This window comes from Mesoplodon mirus (genome assembly GCF_964341445.2).
Source record: "Mesoplodon mirus genome assembly, chromosome: 1".
Taxonomy (NCBI): Eukaryota; Metazoa; Chordata; class Mammalia; order Artiodactyla; family Ziphiidae; genus Mesoplodon; species Mesoplodon mirus.
This window is the reverse complement of record NC_138976.1, coordinates 223,391,414-223,415,533: the sequence shown is the minus strand read 5'-3', so window position 1 is coordinate 223,415,533 and position 24,120 is coordinate 223,391,414. Positions and strand designations below refer to the sequence as shown.

Genomic DNA, 24,120 nt, shown 5'->3' with positions numbered 1-24,120 from the left:
CTTGCATTGCAGTTTCTGAACCACACCCAGTCTGCAGTTAAATATAGAATTTAGTTTCTGGAACTACTGGTCTTCTTAACCTTCACAGTCCAAGTACTCACTGAAAAATTGAAAGTTAAACAGAGAAAGGAAAGAGACTGAAACCAAAATCCAAGTACTAATAAACTGTCCTGGGAAGAATCCCAAAATGTGGTAAATACCAAGAGAATTAGATTACAGAAACCTCAAGCAAAATTCTAGAAACGCACTTTACAAACACATTTGTCTGTTCTATGCTGATTCTCCCAGGATGTACAACAGACTTATATAAAATGCATTTGTGTACTAGACCCAGGTCTCTAATTCAGATTACACATTCAGACTGTACATAACATGTCAGGTTAATAGCAGTGACACCAAATTTAGAGCCATAATTTAATTTTAGTTTATTATAGTACTGTGGTTGTGAAGTTATTTTTGTTGATAAAGGGTAACTTTTATCCTAAGAAACTATTTTTAGATGCTTAAATTTTGGGGGAAGAGACACCCTTAAGCTGAAATTTTTAATACTGATTCTTTGCTTGTTGGGGAGAATAATTAGGGTTAATTTTTTCGAGTTGTTTTGGAGATTGACAAAGGTTAAAACAACAGCAACAAAAATGTTTTCCTTATAATTTCAGAAGGTTCTGGGCTTTAGAAATGATTTTGTTTTATAATAGCTCACTGAAAATGAACATGAAAAGAATCTAAGAGGAACAAAAAACAAATGATAGGTGTGCTGTTTCCATAAAAAACAAAACAAAACCATGAAATAGTTTTAATTACAAACACACACAGCGATACTCATTTTGCCTTCATTTTCCTGGACACACCCAGATACAGACTCATCATTCAGCTACTTTGATGAAAAATAACAGCAATAAGTATAACAGCAATAAGTAACCTATATACAGAGATCTGGTTCCAAAGTGGGTACTCTTAAGCATTATACTCTATTGCTTCTACATGTCACAGGGTGCTCTTATTTATTCCTGTATCTAGTCAAAGCTTTCTTCAAGTTGTTGCTTCTCTTTCTATCTTGCTTAGTTGGGCTGAAAAACCTATATATGGCGATTTGAAGGTTTCTTTCATCTTTCTCCCTTGAGACCAGAATAGGTACAATAGCCAGGTCTCACGCTTTTGTGTCCCGGTCAAATATCCGAACACTCCAAAGACATACCTGTTTCTAAAGCTGAAAGAATACCCAGTCTGAATGGCAGAAAGGTTAAAAAGGAGAGAGTACATCAGAAGCTTTGATTTTAGGCCATAAGGCCTCTACAACTTCTGACCATAAACTCTAAAGACTATTCAGTTCTACTAGGTTCATCATCATCCTTTACTTCTTCACCTGAAATGTATCCCTTCTCTCCATCCCTAGCACTTTGCCTCATACCTAGTAAGTACTTGGTTGAATAAATGAACAAAGGAACAGTTAGGTTTGCTGAATAAAAATCACATTTGAGTCTTACATTATATTATTTATACATGCAGGTATTTCAGACATACAATATAGATGATGCTCCTTCCCCTTGTGAATATGTAAACTACTTGAGTTTAGCCTAGCTCAGTGCTAGCACGTAACAGATGCTCTATAAATAAATGATGGAATGAATAAATATTAGTCAATTATCTATTCTATTTTGCCCAGTAAAATCTAGTCAAGTCCCCTTTAAATAATAACAACTAAAATCTTTATGGAAAATTTCAAAACTACACAAATATACTATACCCATGAACCCCCATGTACCTATTATCCACCTTCAACAATTATCAATCATTTTTCCATTTTTGTTTTATCTTTCCCTCTTTACAATCTCCATATGCTCTTAAGCAAATAGAAGGGTACATCACAAGTTAATCTAGTGGCATCAGACATCAGAGTTAAGAAGGGTCACGTCCATACATTAAAAACAGTGTACACCCAAATAAAAATATACCCCTCTTAGTTAATAAGGAAAACTCAAATCCATGGTTAGCTCTGTCTAAAGGTCGACATGCGGCCGGGCCACTTATTAGCTTTTGTGGTCCTGGGAAGGTATTCAACCTCTTAGAGCCTTGGCTGCCTCATTAGAAAAAGAAGAAACCAGGACTGTTATGAGGCTTAAATGTGGAGGATAAATATATGTGAAACTCCCAATACTGTACTAAATAACTGTTTCTTTAAAAAAAAACAGCTATACTGAGATAAAATTCACATACCCCCAAATTCACCCATTTATAATTCAATAGCTTTTAGCATATTCAGAGCTGTGTGAGCATTATCACAATCAATTTTAGACATTTCCATCACCCCCAAAAAACCCCCAACACTCCCTAGCCTTCACCCTCCCCTACAATATCCCTAACCTCCCCAGCCCTAGAAACCACATATCTATGTTCTGTCTCTCTATAGGTTTAGTTAAACTGGATATTTCATATAAAGGGAATCACACAGCATTGTCCTTTGTGACAATAAATGTTTCTGGAACTAGATATTTTAAAATCAAATATGTGGTACAGACAATGCAATGAGGTCAGAGAAGTGGAAAAAGCCAAAAAAAGGGGGATTGAATATATATGTATATATATCTACTGTAAGCCAGGCAGGCACCACTAAGTTATGTGCTAGGAAATATTACTGAAGTGCTTTGGGGATGGTAAGGGGTAGGAAAATAGTATGTGTGTGTTACATGAAAACAGGTGGGTAGTTAGTGAAATTTTCCTCTGAGTCCTTCACTTTCCTCATTTAAATAGGAAGGAAGATCATCATGAGACTGAGGATGGGGAGTTTGCAGAGAGAATAAAGTGTGAAATAATTATTTAGGAGAGTGGGAAAGAATGAACCAGGAAGGTATAGTATGATTGTCTGGCAGAATTAAAGACTCACTTGAGGTTCATGGTCATGAATTTAAAATGAGATCAGTCAAAGGGTTTTAAGTTTTTCTAGAGCCATATTTAGCTGCAAAAACACGAACACAGTATAAGCAAAAATGTAGAAACAGAAGAGATGAATTTAAACAGGGTATATTCTTACTCATGGCTTTAACTGTACCTACTATATTGACGACTATGCACATTCTACTATGTGCTTTACATATATTATCTCACGAAACTCTCGTAACTCTTCTCATAATAACCAACTTCATTTTACAGAAAACTGAAATTCCTAAAGATTAACATATGGTGAAACTGGGACTAAACCGTAAGTCTCTATGACTCTGACTTTTTACTCTGTCAGAGTCCTTAACTCTTCTTTTTATAAATACAGTCATTGGGGTTAAGAGATATTAAATGACTTGCCCAAAGTCAAACCATTTTCTGATGGTACAGATGTTGTCTCCCAGATGAATGCTCTTTGAGCATCACCATTGCTAAACTCCCTTTTACACTTCCTGCTCTGTCATCTCTATGTTCAATCTGTAACTAGCTTAGGTTGTTCTTTTCTTCAAATTTTTTCTGATATCTATTATCTTCTATCCACCTTCTCGCCCTTTGCTTTAATATTATAGCTTGGGCCCTCATCACTGATGCACAGATTACCCTAACAGCCTCCATCTATCCCTCTTCAACCCATTTACATATAAGCTAGTCACTTCTTTTCTCTGAGGTTCTTATATATAAACTATAAATCATAAGATATCCACAGTACAGAATCGTGAAGATTAAATAAGCTCACTTATCATATAGAATAATTATCAACAAGATTAATAATTATACCCTGAAAAATCCTACTGAAATGTAAGCTATTATTATCTTAAGATATATGAGGACAGACACTATAACTTACATTTATTTTACCTCGGCTTTAGGCATCTGGTATAAGTTCAAATGCATACTTAGCTGGCTGATTTCTTGCCGATCTTCCATACCCCTACTAACATTATCTAACAGACCAATCTGATCAGGTACAATCTCCTTTATGATAAAGCCTGAACACCAAAGCTATGGTATAATTAAGCATGGTCTTATTAATTATAGAGTGCATAGTATGACTAAGTCCTGTATAATCCAAGTAGAGATGCTCCTGATGAAAAGCCCTCTCTTCCGCCACAGAGAATCTCCTAACATCATACTATCCTTTCTATGACTGTCTAACTGGTGAACTCCTATCCATCATCCATCAAAATGCAGCCAAAATGTCACCACTTCGGTAAAGTCTTCCTGACTCTCTCCTCTGCTTGCCGGCATCTCATATGATCCCATAAATTTAATTACCCATTTTCATAATAGCATTCATTCCCCAGTTCTATAATTGCTTATATCATAGTACCTCCCCAAGTTTGTGAGGAAATATATTTCTGGGCAACTAAAGAGTTAATGAGAGGAAAGTTCTTCTTTATAGAAGAAGAACTCGAGCTTATCAGTGCAGAAGAAGTAAAAAAAAATTGGAATATGACCATTTTGCAAACCTCTTATGAAAAAAGTGACTAGGAAGAAATCATCAATGGATACAAAACAGTGGTTCTCAATCCTGAGTGCCCTTTAGAATCACTTGGGAGCTTTTCAAATATACCTCTGCCTAGGTCCCACACCCAGAGATTACGATTCAGTTGGTCAGGGGTATAGTCTCACTGGTGTTTCTTAAAGCTCCCGGATGATCCTAATATGCAGCCAAGGTTAAGAATCACTGCCCTAAACTCTGCTGTACATGGGGACCTTTCTAATAAGTGGATCAGGATGATAGCACTGAATCTACTGATTAACCTTAGAGTTACTTAAAATGGGAGACAACCAGACATTATGCGTCTCTTTATACAATGTAATAGGAAGAACAAAGTACCAGTTATGTGCCAAAAAACTGAATCAGAATCTAATCAGGACTCTAGATCTAACTACCAGGCTACAGAAAATATGGGGTCATGTAATGAGACAGTAAGAGGATGTAACTGGCCAAATCTAAAATGTGGGAAAATCAACAGGACAAAATATCATGGTCTCTTTAACAAATAAACAGCATGGAAAATGTGTGTCTGTGTGTGTATGTGTGTTTATGTATGTACAAGAAACTGTTAAAATTAAGCGACTCAAGAGACCAAATGCCATGTGTAAAAATACATGTTTAATGAACAGGTGAATGAATGAATGAGTGCTAATTAGAGAGAAAAGACCCATCGTTATAAACAATGAATTATTAAATCTTGTACTTTGAAAAGCAGGGCCAGATGTGGAAAAGGATGAAGAAGCACCATAACTTTGTTATGTGAATTAGTGAAATATTTATCTGTTTCTGTCATGGTCACATAGGACATTTTCTAAACTATTTCAAGGTACTTAATGTTTGCTTTTTCATTTGTATTTGTATTTCCTTAAAATTTTGAGTAAAGAGAAAAATAGAAACAAATCATTATGGGTCAAATATAACCACTGTTTTTCTACTGGGGATGAGGTACAGTTGTTCTGTATTAGAGCTGTCTGACAAAATTTTCTGTGACGATAGATATGTGACATATCTGTGTTGTCTAAAACTATAGTCAGTAACCATACGTGACTACTGGGTGCTTGAAATGTGGCTAGTGTGACTGAGGAACTGAATTTTAAATTTTTAAAAATGTATGTAATTTAAATCTAAATAGCCGCAGGTGGCCATGATTAGACAGCACAGTTCTAGGTGACTATAGCTCTCCTTTCTATCTGCAGTATTTCCCCCTTCCTTCTGACCTAATTAAATCACCACATCCTCTCTCATCAATACAAGACCTTGAAGCACAATGTACCTTTCCTTTCCTACATGTGTTACACTTACAATTTTACCTTGATTTGTATGATTGTTTCATTAACTTCTGTTTCTCCAACCTGACTCTTTAGGAGGGAGTTTGCAATGTTCACTATTATACTCCTGTCACTACAGTGGCAATCAAATATTTATTAAGTAAATGTTATTATGAGATAACACCATGTAGTTGAGTTTTTGTGATATATGAAGGCTTTACATTTCTCCTAGTTCCATGTGATTTGATCCAAAGTTTAGAGCATCCTTTAACAGGCACATGATATACATACAAAGTGGAGAGAACCATACTATGAACCCCCAGGTAAACATCACCTAACTAGAGAAATCAGTAATTTACTGATACTGATTTACTCGTTTTATACACACCCTTGCCCCTGCCTTTACGCCTTGTGTTATTCTGAGGTAAATCCCAGATATCACTTCATCATATTATTATACATTTTAATACATGTTTCTAAAAGACAAGAACTCTAATTTTTATAAATGTAGCACCATTTACATATAAGTGACCATGATCATAACTGAAACAAGAATCACTATTTATCCAGTGTTCAAATTTCTTCAACTGTCTGAAGATTTTTTAAAAAATAAACACTTGAAGAAACTTGAGTTATTATTCTTAGAGTCTCTCACACCAGGAATCTGGTTGACTTAAACCCTGTGGTGGTGTTTAACAGAATTTTGTTCCATATTTCCTAAAAACCTGGAGTTGGATCTAGAACTTCGATTTGATTCAGCTTCAATTCTGTTAGAAAGAATACTCTGTAGGTGGTGTCTTAACATCCTCTAAGTACATAATACCTGCTTGTATATCTTTATGGGATGTTGGCAGCTATCAATGCTTATTGTCTGATAATAATGATACTCTAATCATCTTTTTTCCATTTATTAGTTGGAATTCTTCCTCAGGGAAAAACTTTCCGGTTAATCGAAGTTTATATGTGCAGAACAGGTTATATTTTAGAAATAAGGGAGCTAAAGCTCAGAATTTCTGACCTGAACAAAGTTACACAGCTGGTTAATGGCAAAGCCAAAATCAGGCTTCAGGTCTTCTAACTCTGAGTCAAATGCTCTTTTCAGTATACCATTCGATTGGTCAGATTAGATAATAGGAAAAAAGAATGTAAAGCTGGCTCAGTGTAAATATGTACATGCTTAGAATTTAAATCTAGTTTTAAACATTCAATTCCATTCTTTTCTATTATTTAAATTACTGAGAAATCACAATATGAAAAAGTTCAATTGTTTTCACTCTGCCTAATATATTCTTTTCCTCTACATTTTAATCTTAGGAAGTAAATACTTTTCTAATAGAAAATTACTACCTTATTGCATATAAAACTCTCCATCAAACCAAGATTCTGTAAACATTACTTATAGGTAGGAGACTAAAAGGATAATTATACTATAGGATCCACCCTAAATATATTGAACATTTCATAACCACATTTAATTAACTTATATGATTTCCAATAGGAAAGACAAGCTAAGGTCAAATTCAAGTTTAAAAAGTACTGAGTACCGGGACTTCCCTGGTGGTGTAGTGGTTAAAAATCCACCTGCCAATGCAGGGGATACGGGTTTGATCCCTGGTCCAGGAAGATCTCACATGCTGCGGAGCAACTAAGCCCGTGCGCCACAACTACTGAGCCTGTGCTCTAGAACCCTCGAGCCACAACTACTGAGCTTGCGTGCTGCAACTACTGAAGCCCTCGCGCCTAGAGTCCATGCTCCCCAATAAGAGACCCACTGCAATGAGAAGCCTGCGGCACCACAATGAAGAGTAGCCCCTGCTCGTTGCAACCAGAGAAAGCCTGCGCGCAGCAACGAAGATCCAATGCAGACAAAAAAAAAAAACCTCAATTTTTAAAAAAAATTGTAAAGAAAAAAAAAATTTTTTTTTAAACTGAAAAAAAAAAAAACCCACCACTATGGATCAGGTACTGGTGCTAGAGTCAGAGGATATGAAATCAAAGTCAAAAACATGTACTTCTAACCTCTGGGACTAAGCTCATTTAGGCTATACTCCTTATCAAAGAAAGTTAAGTCTCAGTGGCATCCTACACAATTATTCAATATTTTTTATGAAAATAAGACTTCTAAAACATAATACAAAAATCTAAACTCAAAAAAATTATTCTCAAGTTTCTTAAATTACTGAGGACAAAAATTATATTGATAGATACTAACTCTGGTTTTATGGATTCTCAATGGTAAGATCGTTTTATCTCAATAATACAGTACTTACAGTACCCCAAAAGACCTTTAGAGATAAAACCTAGATCCCAAATTACGTGTCTGAAATGAAAAGTGTCCAAATCTACCCTAAGTCTCTCTTTCCTAAGTTTGGGAGATTGCTCCTAGGAAAAGGAGACATGTACCTTTCCATGACAGCCAGGCACTCCTTTCTCCAGGTAAATCGACTCCCTCGTCGCAGTCGGAAGGTGCCAGATGTAGCTGAGACTGGGGGAGGCGTTTGTCTCCATTCCGGGTCCTCTATTGGAATGGGCGCAGGTCTCATACTTAGCGTAGCTCCTGAAATAAATAAGACTTTTTTGGGCAAATATCCTGCACTTTACTAAAACCAATATGACAAATATGTCATGAAATCAACAATAAACTTTTGCCCCTTCATTGGAAATTGCAGGCCCAATACATTTGGTATTTATATTTAAAAAAAATTATTTGACCAAAATAAAAATCCAAGGAGACAAAAACTCTTCCTTAAAAAGTCCATGTATTTTACTTTATTTTGCTTTACTTTGCTTTACTTTACTTTACTTTACTTATTTTATTTTATTTTGCCACGCTGCATGGCTTGCAGGATCCTAGTTCCCCGACCAGGGATTGAACCTATGCTCTCAGCAGTTAAAGCGCAGTGTCCTAACCACTGCACCGCCAGGGAACTCCCCCATTATTAATTATTTTAAATGTTTTTTTTTTTTCAGTTAGTCATTTGTCTTTTATCTTTGTTTATGTCAATTTTTGAAACAAAGCTCAAAATCTCTCTCTTCAGGGGAATAAGGACATGCGGTCCTTGGCCCAGTGACAACTCTTAATCAGAGTATCTTCCTCTGAAAAATTTCTCTTGAAATTCCTATTTGACAGTTTTAATCTTTCTGAACAATATATCCTACACGTTCAGAACCTTTCATTACCATTCAAAAGACTTCTTGTTGTTGAGAAAATGGAGCCCTTTAATCAATGTATGCAGGTAGGAGATGAATTTAAAATAACAATGGGCCTCCCTGGTGGCGCAGTGGTTGAGAGTCCGCCTGCCGATGCAGGGGATACAGGTTCGTGCCCCGGTCTGGGAGGATCCCATATGCCGCGGAGCGGCTGGGCCCGTGAGCCATGGCCGCTGGGCCTGCGCATCCGGAGCCTGTGCTCCGCAGCGGGGGAGGCCGCAACAGTGAGAGGCCCGCATACCGCAAAAAGAAAAAAAAAAAAATTAAAAAAAAAATAAATAAATAAAATAACATTAATTGTTGCAAACTCTTAAAAAAAAAAAAGTCATGGGGCTTCCCTGGTGGCACAGTGGTTGAGAGTCCGCCTGCCGATGCAGGGGACACGGGTTTGTGCCCCGGTCCGGGAAGATCCCATATGCCGCGGAGCGGCTGGGCCCGTGAGCCATGGCCGCTGAGCCTGCGCGTCCGGAGCCTGTGCTCCGCAACGGGAGAGGCCACAACAGTGAGAGGCCCGCGTACCGCAAAAAAAAAAAAAAAAAAGCAGAAGAGGGAATTAATTCCCCGGTGGTTCAGTGGTTAGGACTCTGCGTTTTCACTGCCGACGGCATGGGTTCGATCCCTGTTTGGGGAACTAAGATCCCGCAAGCTGCGTGGCAAAAAAAAAAAAAAAAAAAAAAAAAAAAGCACAAGAAAAACTCTGGAAACACTACAACAAACAGATTTGTCCTAGAAACCTGTTCCTCTTGCTTTGGTTGAAACGGATGGAGAGCAATGAATAACCCAAGAATGGGTTCACAATTATGCAGGAACAATGTATGTAAGAATTTAAATCCCTCTGAAGTAAAATACAGGCATTCTGTATTGGTAAAGAACCCACTATTTTCTTCCCTATAGGAAGCGTGTTATCTGTGTTCTCTACAGAAACGTTTTTTTCTCCACATTATATCTGGGCCCCCATTAAGACAAAATTTTGCAGATTTATCTAGCAGATCTAAACCCAGAGAAAACAAAACTCTTCCTAATTTGCTGATAGATTTTAACATTTTGGTAACTGTTCTCTTTGCATCTATAATCATTTTCTTGCTTATCAGGGTTACTTTTGGGTGAGCCTTTGCCAATCAGCTAATGAAAGAATGACTACAAGCATGTTATTACTGCTCCATTCATAGATACTAACTTCTCCAAAAGTAATTTTTCATCTTCCCCGACGTCATACACATGATTTCCCTGGGGCTCGAATCCCTGCAACAGTGAGGGAGGAGGCACACTCTGCTCTCCAAATTTACTTTATGTGCAAACTTTATTTAATTGTTTAATTTAGAAATATGCAGAATCACTGCCATGAGCCAAGAGGAACTCATCAAACCCTGTCTGCTATAGTAATGTTTAAATTAGACGAGAGAGGACTGTTGAGCTTAATTTGATTAAATAAAGGGGCTCTTGATGTCAACCATGCTGAATTTAGTACTCACTGCTTTTTAAAAATAGGCATTTTCTTGTAAATGTTTTCATAAGAAACAAGATAAAATGTATTTGATCAGTTTCCATCAGCCTATTTTATTCATAAGCCTTGGCAGGCTTTAGGTTATGCTGGGAAATTCTGGTGATTGGTCTGTTTAGCAGAGAACTACACTGTATCTGTAGGATTATCAGTAAAAATAACCTAAATATGCACTCTATTATTTTTCTTGCTGATTCCACTAAAAGAGAGACTAAAAAAACCTATTCAAATGGATCCAGAGTGAAGAGGTTGAAAAAGAGAAGAACGTCAATCAACGTATACAGAGAGAAATGCTCTGAGCCCAGGAATAAAGGCACAGAATGTACAAATACTTTGGTTTTTTTCTAAATGCTTAAATTTAGAGGGAAAAAAAAGTACTTTTTCATCATGTGAGTTTCCTTAATTTTGCATTTTTTCTCAGAATATATGCAAAGGGATGGTACCATTTACATTTGTTCCAATGAGCTATCTGTCCTGGACAGAGAAAAAATATGAAATAAAAGAACTATCAGTAAAAATCACCGACATCTTTTTTTTTTTTTTTTTTTTTTTTTTGCTGTACGCGGGCCTCTCACTTGTTGTGGCCTCTCCCGTTGCGGAGCACAGGCTCCGGACGCACAGGCTCAGCAGCCATGGCTCACGGGCCCAGCTGCTCCGCGGCATATGGGATCCTCCCAGACCGGGGCACGAACCCGTATCCCCTGCATCGGCAGGCGGACTCTCAACCACTGCGCCACCAGGGAGGCCCCCGACATCTTATTTCTCTACCTAACTGCCTCTCAAAAGCAGGTCTGAACTATGTAAACCTAGGTTCTTCAGTTGTTTTATATCTTAAAACCTATTAACAAGGTAGATTAATTTCTTTTTTTGCCTTTCTCCCTCTTTGCCTCCCTCCCTCTCTTATTTTCATTACACTTTTTATGTATTTTTGGAATATACAACACAAGTGCATGGAATAAAATTTAGAAAGACACAAAAAGGTTACATAGTTAACAGTGTCCCTGCCACTCCCATCCTCCCCTTCTCTCAGTTCCCCGGCACAGAGCTATTCTTATCAGTTCCTAATATACCCTTCCAGAGATGTTCCAAGTTTATATAATCTCATGTATATGTGTGTGTGTGTGTGTGTGTGTGTGTGTGTGTGTGTGTGCGCGCGTGTGTGTATTCCCCCTACATAAATGGCAATATACTATATCCATTGTTTTCTACCTTACTTTATTCACTGATGAATTTGATATTCCTACATATAAATTCAATTCATATAAAGCCACCTTTAAAAAAATAGCTATATAGGGCTTCCCTGGTGGCGCAGTGGTTGGGAGTCTGCCTGCCGATGTGGGGGGTGCGGGTTCGTGCCCCGTTCCGGGAGGATCCTGCATACCGTGGAGCGGCTGGGCCTATGGGCCGTGGCCGCTGGGCCTGCGCGTCCGGAGCCTGTGCTCCGCGGCGGGAGGGGCCGCAACGGTGAGGGGCCCACGTACCGCAAAAAAAAAAAAGCTATATAGCCTCCACAGTATTCCATTATACAGATATACCATAATTTATTTAACCACTTCTCGACTGAGGGACATTTAGTTGGATTCCAATCACCTCTGCAATGACTTGCAAAGAAAATTCTGATGTATTATATAAAAGTGAATACTGACTAGACAGTGGATAAGGTATTCTTAGATGCTAATGTAATGTTCATCTTATCACACAATATTAATTTGGAACTATCATCATATAATAGTTCCAAAGTGTCCATGAAATAAGAATAAGTTCTTCTCTAGCTAAAACCAAAGGTTATTTTAAACTCAACAAAATAAAACTGCATTTATCTAGAAAAAATTCTGTACAATATTAGCTCTTTTAATAAAGGTGAAAGTGCACAGAAAAACTTTAAAAAATTTTAATTTCAACTGGTAATATCCAATTACTGTTGATGCAACAAAAAGGGCCAGTTTGACAATTACAAACTTATCCCCTTCTTTTCAGCTAACTTTGAATTATATCCTACAGAAAACTAGAAACTAGACTACAAAGAACTGGACTAGGAAGCTAGAAAGAACTCAGAACTAGAATGGATTTGATTCTCAAATAAAAAATAAGAAGTCATTTTACAGGGGGACAGTTGGTAATGCAACTTCATAGAAAAGCAAATGCATATAATTAGGGGTACTTACTGTTAAAAGGAGGAGGCACTATATCTTTAAAGAAAAAACACCTGCTAATTAATGCTGTTAGCCCTTTCCCATTTTCCTGTTAAAACTGGATTCCAATAGTAGTGTTCCACAGTCGGCAGTGTTGTCAGATCAGTGACAACAATGCCAACGTGATAGTCCGCCTTCCTGCTTCTAATGAACTCATTTTCCTGGTATCCCAGTCCCTGTCTGAGATTGAATTCCAGCCCTGAAATCCAGTGTGGGAATTTAGCTTTACCAGCTATGATTAGATTATATGTCAGGCACTGATCTAAGTGCCAAATCCAAGAGACAGAAATCCCTTCTCTTATGGAGGCTGATTACCTGGTACAGTTGACTTGTGTTTGTCTTTCAAATTCTTCATTGCTCTGCTCTATATATTTTGGAACATCTTAACAATCCCTCTGATATTCCCCCTGGTAGCCAATTGCTGTCATGTGACCAGGTTTATGAAGCCCCTGGGCACAGTTCCTTATTTACCTAGCCCAACCCTTGTTATCAATATCATAGCCTAAGCTGCTCTATTAAACAGACCAAATGCAAAGTTTTTGTTCCTTTCCATCTGATTTGCTCTGCTGTGAGTCATGGGAGAAGTCAGCTCTTTGGGAAGACTGCTTAGAGCTCAGATGGAAGTGTTGCCTCAGCATGAGTCTTTAGACTGCGCTGTCCTATATGGTAGCCACTAGCCACATGTGGTTATTGAGCACTTGAAATATGGCTGATTGCAGATGGCATGTGCTTTAAGTGTAAAATACACATTGTATTTCAAAGAAAAAGAAAAGGAAAAAAAGAGAGAGAGAGAGAAAGAGAAAAAGAAAGGAAGGACTGAAGGAATAGAGAGAAGGAAAGCTCTCAGTAATTTTTTGAAGCGTTGATTAAATGTTGAAGTGATAATACAAGCATAAATATTAATACATTATCAAAATTAATTTTAGCTATTTCTTCTTTTTAAAATGTGGCTACTAGATAATTTAAATTACATATGTCATTTGCATTATATTTCTACTAAACTGTGCTGTTTTAGAACATTTAACTAATGGCAGCAACAACAGAGTCATTATTTTGAGACGTTTGCCTGTATATCTAGATATCATTAGAAAAATATCTAAAAATGGAAGCTCCTCTTTGTAGAAAAACTGCCAGCTAGTAAATATTGAAGGAATGCTAGATTACATCACCACCATTTTGCAATCCCCCATCAGAATAACTGATTCAGGTGAGCATCATCAATGGGCGCTAAGACCACTGGCAAAGCTTGTTGCAGAAAAGGCTATTCATCCAGCGGCAAAGTAATGCCCTATAGGTTATTTACAAGCTGCAAAAATAGGATCCGGTGGCCACCACTTTAACAAACAATCAAACTTAGCAAATGAGTAGTGCTACAACCTGACACTACATGCCTCTTGACATGTGGTAACGTGAGGTAAACATTACCCACAAAGCATTTTGCCCCAATGTTTTATTGTGAAAAATTTCAAACATACAGCAACAATGAAAGAATTTTATAGTGAAAATCTGTACCCATACCATCTAATATTTTACTAGACCTAGTTTATCACTTATCCATCTCCCTATTCATTTTATCTTGATGCGTTTCAAAGTTAACTGCAGCCATTAGTAAATGTCCTCCCTAAACGATCTATGAAGTACTCTTGCCAAAATGTATTTAACCTGAATCTAATCAAGCCTCTAATCCTAACTTCCACTGTATGTGAAATACACAGGCTATAGAAGAACAAGTTAGTCGACACTAAGAGGATACAGAAAAGCCCAGAATGTGAGACATTCTGTGAGGTTAGATGGTTTAAAAAGCTTATGTCATGAAAGAAAAATTTTAAGTGACTAGTTTTAAGACTCTAAAGAGACATAACAAATTCCAATCTGTCAACCTAAATCACATACTATTTACTGAAAAAAAAAGCTGATAAATCAGGAGTACGGGATTAACAGACACAAAGTACTATACATAAAAAATATATAAGCAACAAGCATTTACTGTATAGTACAGGGAACTATATTCAATATCTTGTAATAACCTATAATGGAAAATAATCTGAAAAAAATATATAATTGAATCACTTTGCTGTACAGCTGAAACTAACACAATATTGTAAATCAACTATACTTCAATTAAAAAATTAATTAATTCTAAAAAAAGCTACAAAAGACATTCTTGCAACAACTAAAGAAATGTGAATATGGACTGAATATTAGGTGTTATTATGGAATTAAAATTAATTTTCTTAGATATGATTGTAGGGGTTGTGGTTATGTAGGCGATTACCCTTTTTTCAGGAGATGAATGCTAAAGAGAAAGAGTATATGTTTGTATACACGCATACATAATTTTAAAATTTATTCATTTATTTATTTTACAGGGATAAAGCAAATATAGCAAAATGTTAACAATTATTGTATCTACGAAGAGGATAAACAGGTGTTAGCTGTGCTGTTCTTTTAATTTTTCTGTATATCTGAAATATAAAAAATGGGGGGCTGGGTAGATTAAAAAATTCATTGCGAAGAGATTGACACGGTCTGTTCTGTTTTGTCTGCCTGAGCCTTTCAAAGTGATCTTTGGAAAAAAAAAAATCTAACCACAGATACACACACACATATATGTCTCTATAACATTATTTCCACCTCAGAGCCAATGCTATTATTAGCTAAGAGTCTTCAATACTCGATATTCGAATTGATAATTTAGTCTGTAAGCAAAGGCTTTAATGCTGTAGTACTACAGAAGATAGTTCAATCACAAGGTTAAACTTGAGGCAGATCTCACTACCACCAGTCTGTGTAATGTGTAGAATGAGAGAGTCTATCACAAACTTCAGATTTTACTTATATACCACCATTAAAAGCATCCTGCAATAGATCTTGCCTCTTCCTGGCAACTTCTGACACAAAGGGTTTTGTGATCTTTTTTAAGATTTCAGTCTATTTTCCAACCTATTGCTGCCCCCAAAGTCAACAGGGCAGCTTCACCCTAAAGTCCAAAGACACATTCATTACCCAGAATTAGAATTAGAAAATCATTAGCAGTAATCATTGGATATGGTATAGCATGAACAAAATAAAAGTATTAAATTTATATTACTAACTAAAACAAGATTTACAAATACACATATAGAACTAGGTATGGAATCTTATATGTATCAATACCTATAGTTGAGGGGAAAAAAACTGGCTACTGACAATCATGACCTTTCTTTCAAATTATGGTTAGAAATGTCATATAACCTGGAAAACAAAGAGGCACCTTGGAGGAAGTAGTGAAAATGACTAGATAATATTAGACAGTAAGCTAAAAATTGGTACAATCAGGGCTTAGGTTTTACAGTTAAGAGTGTTCTTTGGCATAAAGGAACAACAGTAAAGTACGAAACTACCTTGGGGAAGACAAACCAAGGAACACTATGGAGTGGAACGGAATCCAATTATGGAGTCAATAAAGTAATTAATTTATATTTGTCCCATTTCAGATGCAATAAAAAAAGGAGAAAGTATTTACCAGGGTTTGTCTTTTCAAGCTGATACCATCGGTAGAACGCTCTTTTCTTCTGTTCACTCAGGTCTGATCCCTGCTGCAACAGCCAGTGAGAGATCCGGCTCTGACTGATACCTGTGGAGAAAGAGAAACAGCTGCTGTGGATACTGCAATTACAGGGAAGTTAATGAGGGATCTGTTGGTTCTAGGTTATTGGGTACTTTATTCTCTGTTAATTCTATATGGAAGCTGCAACTTGAGCAAGGCTTTTAATATTGGGCTTCCTTGTAAAAGCTGACTGCAAGGATATATTCAGAAATGATCTATAAGAGGTCAAAGCATTTTATTTACCAAGACCTAAAAATGGTCTCTAAATTAATCTCTAAACCAGGTTCATGAATGTGAGATAAATGAAGAGCTATCTAAATAACAGTTGTCAGAAGCTGATTAAGTTTGTGTTCCTTCAACCACCATCACCACCTCCACCCCGATCCTGGTTTAGAACATTAGAACTTTTACCAGATATTTGGAAGAAAAAAAATCAAGCCAGCACATTTTGCTACTCATTATTGATACTGATAAAAAGATTTAGGGGCTGGGAAAGGAGAGGTCATTGAAAATACTCTCTTCAATAAGATTTCTGGATTATTTGTTAATTCACTCAGGCTAACTCATTTGTTAATTCATTTTCAGGCTCATTAGTATAGATAACTAACAGTTGGAAGACTTTTAGAGTTATGCTACAATAGGACCTCTTAAGAAATCTCAAGAGGTAAAGATGTTCTTCTAACAGACTTAACAAAACACTGAATACAATACAAAGCAGTAGTTTTCAGCTATCACTAACAAGTTCTTGAAAGCAATAAATAAGAAATTGAAAGACCTCCATGTGGAAGGTAAAAAAGCATGTCTAAAACTTACTAGAGTATGGGAATAACATGCTTCTTCTGGTCATTATAGCTATTCCAAAATGAATAATTCAACATACAACTGGCAAAAGCAAAGAATAATAGGAAATATAAAACTGTCTTATACGCCCATAAGGCACTTTCCAAAAGACCATTCAGCTACCATAGAGGGTTAAGAGTATCTGAACTCCCCCAAGGAATTACTTATGGTAACTGGATAGTACTGAATACCACCTGTGCCAGCACATGTTTAAAGCTGTAACTCACAACAGAAAGAGTGGTTATCATGAAGTAATCACGCCCCCTAACTTAAGAAGCAGCAGGAGGTCTGGTTATCCCATTTAACTCATTAAAAGCAAGCCCCTAGCTTCTGTACCTTTAAAAACCTACGTTAAAAGAAAATTTGCGGAAATGGGGGAGGGCAGTTTTGTTAAAAGAAAAGTTGGGCTGAGAAGCATGGTTCTCTGATTGGAAACACCTTCCACTTTCAAAGGGTGAAATTCAAAGAGTTTTTCCAAAGCCGAAGAGATTATATTTTCAAATCATTCACACATCAGTTTTTCAATGGATTGAAGATCTATGTGATGCAGGTGCTGGCAGCTATCACTGTACGCTTGTTCTAAGAGAACGCAAATTATTCAGTATAATTAAATTGGCCATGTTTAGCAATGCTTTCACCAAAAGTCTAGTTTCAGACATTATACTATTTTTCACATGACTTTTTGGGTTTTTTTGGCGGCGGCGCGGTGCACAGGCTTCTCATTGCGGTGGCTTCTCTTGTTGCAGAGCTCGGGCTCTAGGCGCGCGGGCCTCAGTAGTTGTGACTCCGGACTCTAGGGCACAGGCTCAGTAGTTGTGGCGCACGGGCTTAGTTGCTCTGTGGCATGTGGGATCTTCCTGGACCAGGGCTCGAACCTGTGTCCCCTGCATTGACAGGTGGATTATTAACCACTGTGCCACCAGGGAAGCCCTCACATGAGTTTTTAGCAAGAGTGAAGAAATCAACCATCTACCACCATGAAATCAAAACTGATTTTCATGTCAACAAAATGAAACCATTTTACATGGATTCTTACATTGGTATCATACTACTCAAAAACAGAGGGAATTTGAGGAAAATCTGTTAAGAAAAAAACCCAAATATATCGGTTCTGTTACCTACAGAATTAAATCTTCCTCACACAGTCAGATCACACATAGAACAAACCACAGAGTCTACTAGATATTAGAGGTGTCCAGGTTCCGGCTGTGCTATAGTGGGGCAAGAGGGCAAAAGCCCAGCAGAAGGAGAGTAAATTATGGTATATTCATATAATAAGATACTGTGCAGACTAATGTTCTAAAATAGCCATCAAAAACAAACAATAGAAAACCAAAACCAAACAAAAAGCCATCAACTGCAAGTGTTGGCAGGGCATTGAGTATATGAAACTCTCATATTGCTGATGGAAGGGTAAAGTGTCAGGGCCCCTTTGGGAAACAACTGGGCAATATCTACTAAAGCTGAACATACGCATACCATAGGATCTAGCAATTTCTTTTCTTGGTATACAGCCCACAGAAATGTGTACATACTCAAAAGAATATGTTCAAAAAACTCATACCGGAAGGCTTATATGAGCATTGTCTATCATAGTCCCCAGTTTGAAACAACTCAAATACCCATCAACAGGAAAATGCATAAATTGTGGTATTTATGTATTCTATAGACTACTACAACAAAAAGAAAAAGGGTAAACTACTGCTATATGAAGTCACACGGATAAATCTCACAAAAATAATGTTGGCCAAAAATAGTCACACATACAGGTAAAAAAAGCCACGCACAATACTGTATGATTCAATTTACATAAAGCTTAAAAACAGACACAATTAGATATATGTATATGGATGACAATCAGAATATTGGTTATCTGTCATTAGGAGGGAGGAGGTTAACTACTGGAGGTAGGATGAGAAAGTCCCATGTAGTGACCAGCACTGTTCTTGATCTTGATCTGGATGGTCGTTACATGTGTGTCTTCACTTTGTAAAAGTCATTAAACTGGACACTCTTCTCTGTCTATGTTGTATTTCAATGAAGTTTTCCCAAAAAAGTTAAAAAAATTCTATGAGGTGTTAAAAAAAAACCAAATGGATATGTATCAATATGGAAAGATCCCCATGATATAAATGGAAAAGTATACAGTTTAATGAATACATATATTTTTACATAATCTACATTGTTTTGTACAGTAACAAAAGCTCATATATAGCCAAAGATATACAATACGAATTTAGAGTGGCAGACTCTCCCTCCATTGTACACCTCTATATCGTTTTCTTAATCTGTCTACAAATATTTATTAACTTATTTTATTTTAGCCTTTCCCTATAAACACTACACACTTTATTGGCTGCTTTATAAACACTGTAATTAAGTTAAACAAAACAGAACTGTGAAAAGAAGTTAAGTTCAGCCTTCCCTGGCCAATTCCACTCTGGGGTAAGCAGTGTTAACTGTTAATATATGTTGTTCCACAATTTTCTCTATGTGTAATTATTAATTTAATAAAACAAAGGGAGAGAAGGTAATAAAGAATATCCTCCTGTCTAGTCTTTTGTGAGAGGAGGAAACAAACAAGGAACTTCTTCCCTGTAAACTTAATCTCAGTTTTCATAAGAAAACAAAGTAATAAAGCAAGCAGTTTTTCCAGAAAAGGCACTATAAAAATTAAATATGTACAATAATACATTTTACAATGATATTTCTTCATTAGCAACTTGCTGATAGGTAGGGTTCCTTTAATTTATCTTTCTGGGGCTGGTCCATGTCTTTGGAACTTCAGTTGAGCTAGGTGTCAAAAGGCCCTGCAGCTTCTCTTTACAGTCAGCTTTGGTACTTCTCCTTCAGAGAAAATTCTCCTAACTCCCTTTACTTCCCACTGCTGAAAACAACGTCATTCTCCACAAGTTTTAGCTCCTCAAAAGCTCTTTTCTACCTTTCACAGGGCAGAAGAAAAGAAAAATTTACATATAACCTTAATACACTGAGAGACTAAAACTAACCCCTGATTAATTTCTTTCCAGTAAGAAAGTGATCACATTGTGTTCAAAGGGTGAAAAAGCCTTTTTGCCAGTCTCATTCACATTCTTTTCTGAGCTTCAGCTCCATCCTTCCAGTTCCACAAATGCCATGCTCCCTTCCACCAGAGGGCTCTCCATCACAACCCATTCTTGTCAGTCCCTAGTACTACAAATTTAAATGTTTCTTCTTCCTCCAACTTCCTTTGGCACATGACACTACTGACCACTCACATCATCTTCATCCTTGGAATGCTGGATACAACTCTCCAATGCAACTTTTCAGTCAACTTCAGGGATTGCTTTGTTATCTCCTTACATGTTAGTGCCCCAAGATTCCATGTTTAAGCATCTTCTTTCATTCTACACACTCGTCCTTCGATCATCTCAACTATCAACAATCAGGGTTTAAAATACCTAAATACCAATGACTTCCAGAACACCAGACTGGTCTTTCAAACCATCTGCTAGACAGCTTCATGAGAATTTCCCACAGGTCTTCAACATAGTAAACTTGATTCATTATCCTCTTCCTTTAAATCTGTTCTTCCTCCTGTGTCCCCCATCTCAATTTTATACTCCATTCTACTCCTTCCCCCAACTCTCATATGCTTACTAAATCCAATCCCTTTCTCTTCCAAACTTTCTCTTCATCTCTCCAATCCTCATCCCAGCAGTTTGGAATCTCAGCCTCTTTTGCCTAGATAACTGAAATAACTTTGATGAAAAGAACAAGACATCTAAGATCCACAAAGCACAAAATCCTCATGATCAGATCCTTTTTAATTAAAAGATCACTTCACAGATGAAAATGTGAAATGTGCTTCTTCAATTTTCTACTTGAGAGCTGCAGTCATCTCTGCAAGTCACCTTCCACAGTGTGAGAGATACGTCTCAAAAATTTTAAGTTATAACACATGCAACCATTCTCCATAAAAATAACTCACGAATGCAGAGAAAAAAGCCCTTCCTCCATCTCTAACCCTTCTCTCATTCCCTAGAGATATCACTGTTTATTTGGTGTGAATTCTTCCAAACTCTTTATGATGCATTTAAAACACAAACATGTACATATATACATCTAAGTTTTTTTTTTTAAACACACATTTGGAGTTACCCTATACATAATAAGTAGCAATGTTTCTCACATAATGTCTTGGAATTTTCTCACATATCACATTGTGAACCTTCATCATTCTAATGGCTACATGGTATTTTATATCAGAAATATACAATAATCCACTTAAACATTTACCTGTTATTAGATATTTCAACTGTTGCTAACATTTTACTATTATAAATGATGCAATGAACACTCTATGCTTATCTTTGTGTATATAAATAAATATCTTAGGGCCAATTCACAGAAATGGACTTTGATTCGTAGCATACGAGTGGTATTTAAGTTTGTGATGGATACTACCAAATTGTCCCCTAAAGAAGATTGTACCCAATTTTATATTCTAACCAACAGTGATGAGAATTTTTCCCTACATCCTCACCATTGCTGCTTATAAAATTTATTTTTAGAGTCTGACTTTCTTTTTGTAAACATTAACACATGCTCATTATAAAAAGAATTCTACACAATTCAGAGGAAAGTAGAAAAATTAAGAGGAAAGCTAATTAAAAAAATGCATCTAAATTCTTACCACTTATAAATAACTACACTTATTACACGATTGCTCCAAGCATATGTGGACATAGAATAGGCAGAAATAATTACTAAAATGAGATAATACTACATGCTGAATTTTAAAACGTAAAAACACCAAATTTAGTTTGATTTGATTTTAACACGAGAAAAAAAATCTAAATAAACTAGAGAGAAAGATCTACTCAAATTTAGTAAATGCTTCTATAGGGGAAATGAGGTTCCTAAGAGTGCAATAAAGCAAGAAAAAAGGATCATACAAAAACACTGGGAGGTTGGAAGCACTGTTTTCTAATTTGTGGGCAGTATCTAATGGCTCCTGGCTAAAAAAGCTAAGGAAATTAGCAGACTGTGATAGCTAGTCTCCAGGATGATTCCTAATGATCCTCTTGGTCTTCCTACCTTTGTGTAATCCCCTCCAACACTGCTTCAGGGTTGGTCTGTGCAAACAACAGAATACAGCAGAATATGGTGACTTCTAAGGATAGGTCATGAAAAGTTTCTGCTTTGCTCTCTCTTAATAGTTGGTTCTGAGGAAAGCTAGCTGCCATGTTGTGAGACCACTCAATTAGACCTATGGAGAAATCCATGTGGCAAAGAACTGAAGCATTCTACTAACAGCTATGCAAATGAGGCATCTTGGAAGTGAGTCCCCTAGCCTTAGTTAAGCCTGCTGATGACTGTAGCCTCCTGAGACACCCTGAATCAGAATGACCTAAGCTGCTTCTAGATTCTTGACCTATAAAAACTAAGTGAGAGAATAAAAATTTAGGTTGTTTCAAGTTGCTAAGGTCAATGTAATCTCTTATGCAGCAACAGATAACTAATACACATACATATACTATACTTTCCCCATTTCCCTTCCCAGCCTGTACACCCAACTCCTGATATTTGGAAGATATTTTTGCATAGTCAACATTTACATTCTGTCCTGGACTCATAATTCCCATAGTTGTTTACTCATAGTTGTAGATTTAAATAAATTCAGGATTTACCATACAGTTTCTCAGTTTTTCCATTCCTAAGCTCCGTATTTTTGTTTTTGTTTTTAACTGAGATATTTTACATACAGTGAGTGCACTGCTCTTAAGTGTATAATTATTTCCATGCTCCCTAAAAGATTCCCCTTGTCCTCTTTTCACTTAATGCTTAAATTTTATATTTTAAACTTAATTTTTGGTTAGTAAGATTTCTTCATCAAGCAATTTTTACCAGTACAGGTTTATTGGTGCTGCATTCCCCAGTGCTTGTATGCCTGTATGTTTGTCTTCCCTGTTTATACTTTAAGGATAACACTACAGGGAAATTTTGGGGGGCTTAGACTTTCCTTTAAAATCTGTTAAATTGGCGTCATGTCAGTGGGTGGCAGAGTAAGGCCTTCTGAAAAGTTAGGCCCCAAAAACGCAATGAGGGCAAAAGCTGCTCTACCATAAAAGCACTGCCAAAAGTCAAAATCAACTTTTTCAGAACTCTGGAAATTAACCAAAGGTGTGCAACAATCCAGAAGTATTTATTCAAAAAAAAATAAAGCTAAATTTTAGTAAGACCAGCTATATGACATTTTAGCTTGAACTATACTCATTCCCATCATCCCAGCATTGCAGTAGACTATATTCTTGCAATCACAGTGAAAACCAAGAATGGTCTATTAGCCACTGGAGAGGGAAAGACAGGTTTGGAGTTCCCCGAAAACACCATTCTAAGAGAACTGTCATTTTTTGACCTGTTTGGCAACCCCCTGGAAACTCCCATTTGCAAAGCTCATTCTTATTTGACCTTATCCAGACCTCATTCAGTGTGAATAGCCTTTTCCCTCGGAGGGGAGAAGGAAGGGAAGTGGTTTGCAGAAAACAATCAGTGGCAATCATTTAATATTGCAGGTGCCTGAGGTGATGATGATAACAGTTGGGGCAAACAAGGAACTGAACAAAATATTTAAAAAGCTGAGGAATTCTTAAGATGTCTATGAGGGTCTTTGAAAAGCTCAGATATAATTCTGGGAATTTAGAAGGCCAGGTGCATGCACAGGGCTGTGCACATGCCTAGGTCTATGTGCATGACCAGGGCAATGTGCATCACAGGAAAGAACTATGAAGGCCCTAAGCTCTAGCCTCTCTGGCTGACTTTGAGACATGGTGCAAAGAGAAAGTGAAGGGTAAGGTAGAATTATAAACTGCCTGCCTGAGCATTAAAGGCATGCCTCAATATATGTACAGAGCTCCTCATCAAAGCTGGGAAATTTATTGGTTCCAGGCATTTAAGGAAATCTCTGTCCAATAAATAGCTGACTACTAAGCTAATAACAAGGAAGAGACTTCAGTAGCCACACACCACAAAAAATACTGACTTTACAGGATTAGTCCAGGAAAGTCACTAAACAAAAAGCAACAAAAACAAACAGCAAC

At 36.9% G+C, this 24,120-nt stretch overlaps 1 protein-coding gene across 9 annotated transcripts in view; it reads right to left on the bottom strand.

Moving 5' to 3' along the window:
• Positions 1 to 24,120, bottom strand: part of HMBOX1 (homeobox containing 1) — a 177,182-nt gene that overhangs the window by 33,509 nt on the left and 119,553 nt on the right. For all 9 annotated transcript variants that reach the window (XM_082617673.1, XM_082617672.1, XM_082617678.1 and 6 more), the window contains 2 exons: positions 16,115 to 16,225; positions 8,110 to 8,263 (listed from right to left, as the gene is read on the bottom strand). In XM_082617673.1, the coding sequence (XP_082473799.1) occupies positions 8,110 to 8,263; positions 16,115 to 16,225 (265 nt within the window). The remainder of the gene's footprint in view (positions 1 to 8,109; positions 8,264 to 16,114; positions 16,226 to 24,120) is intronic.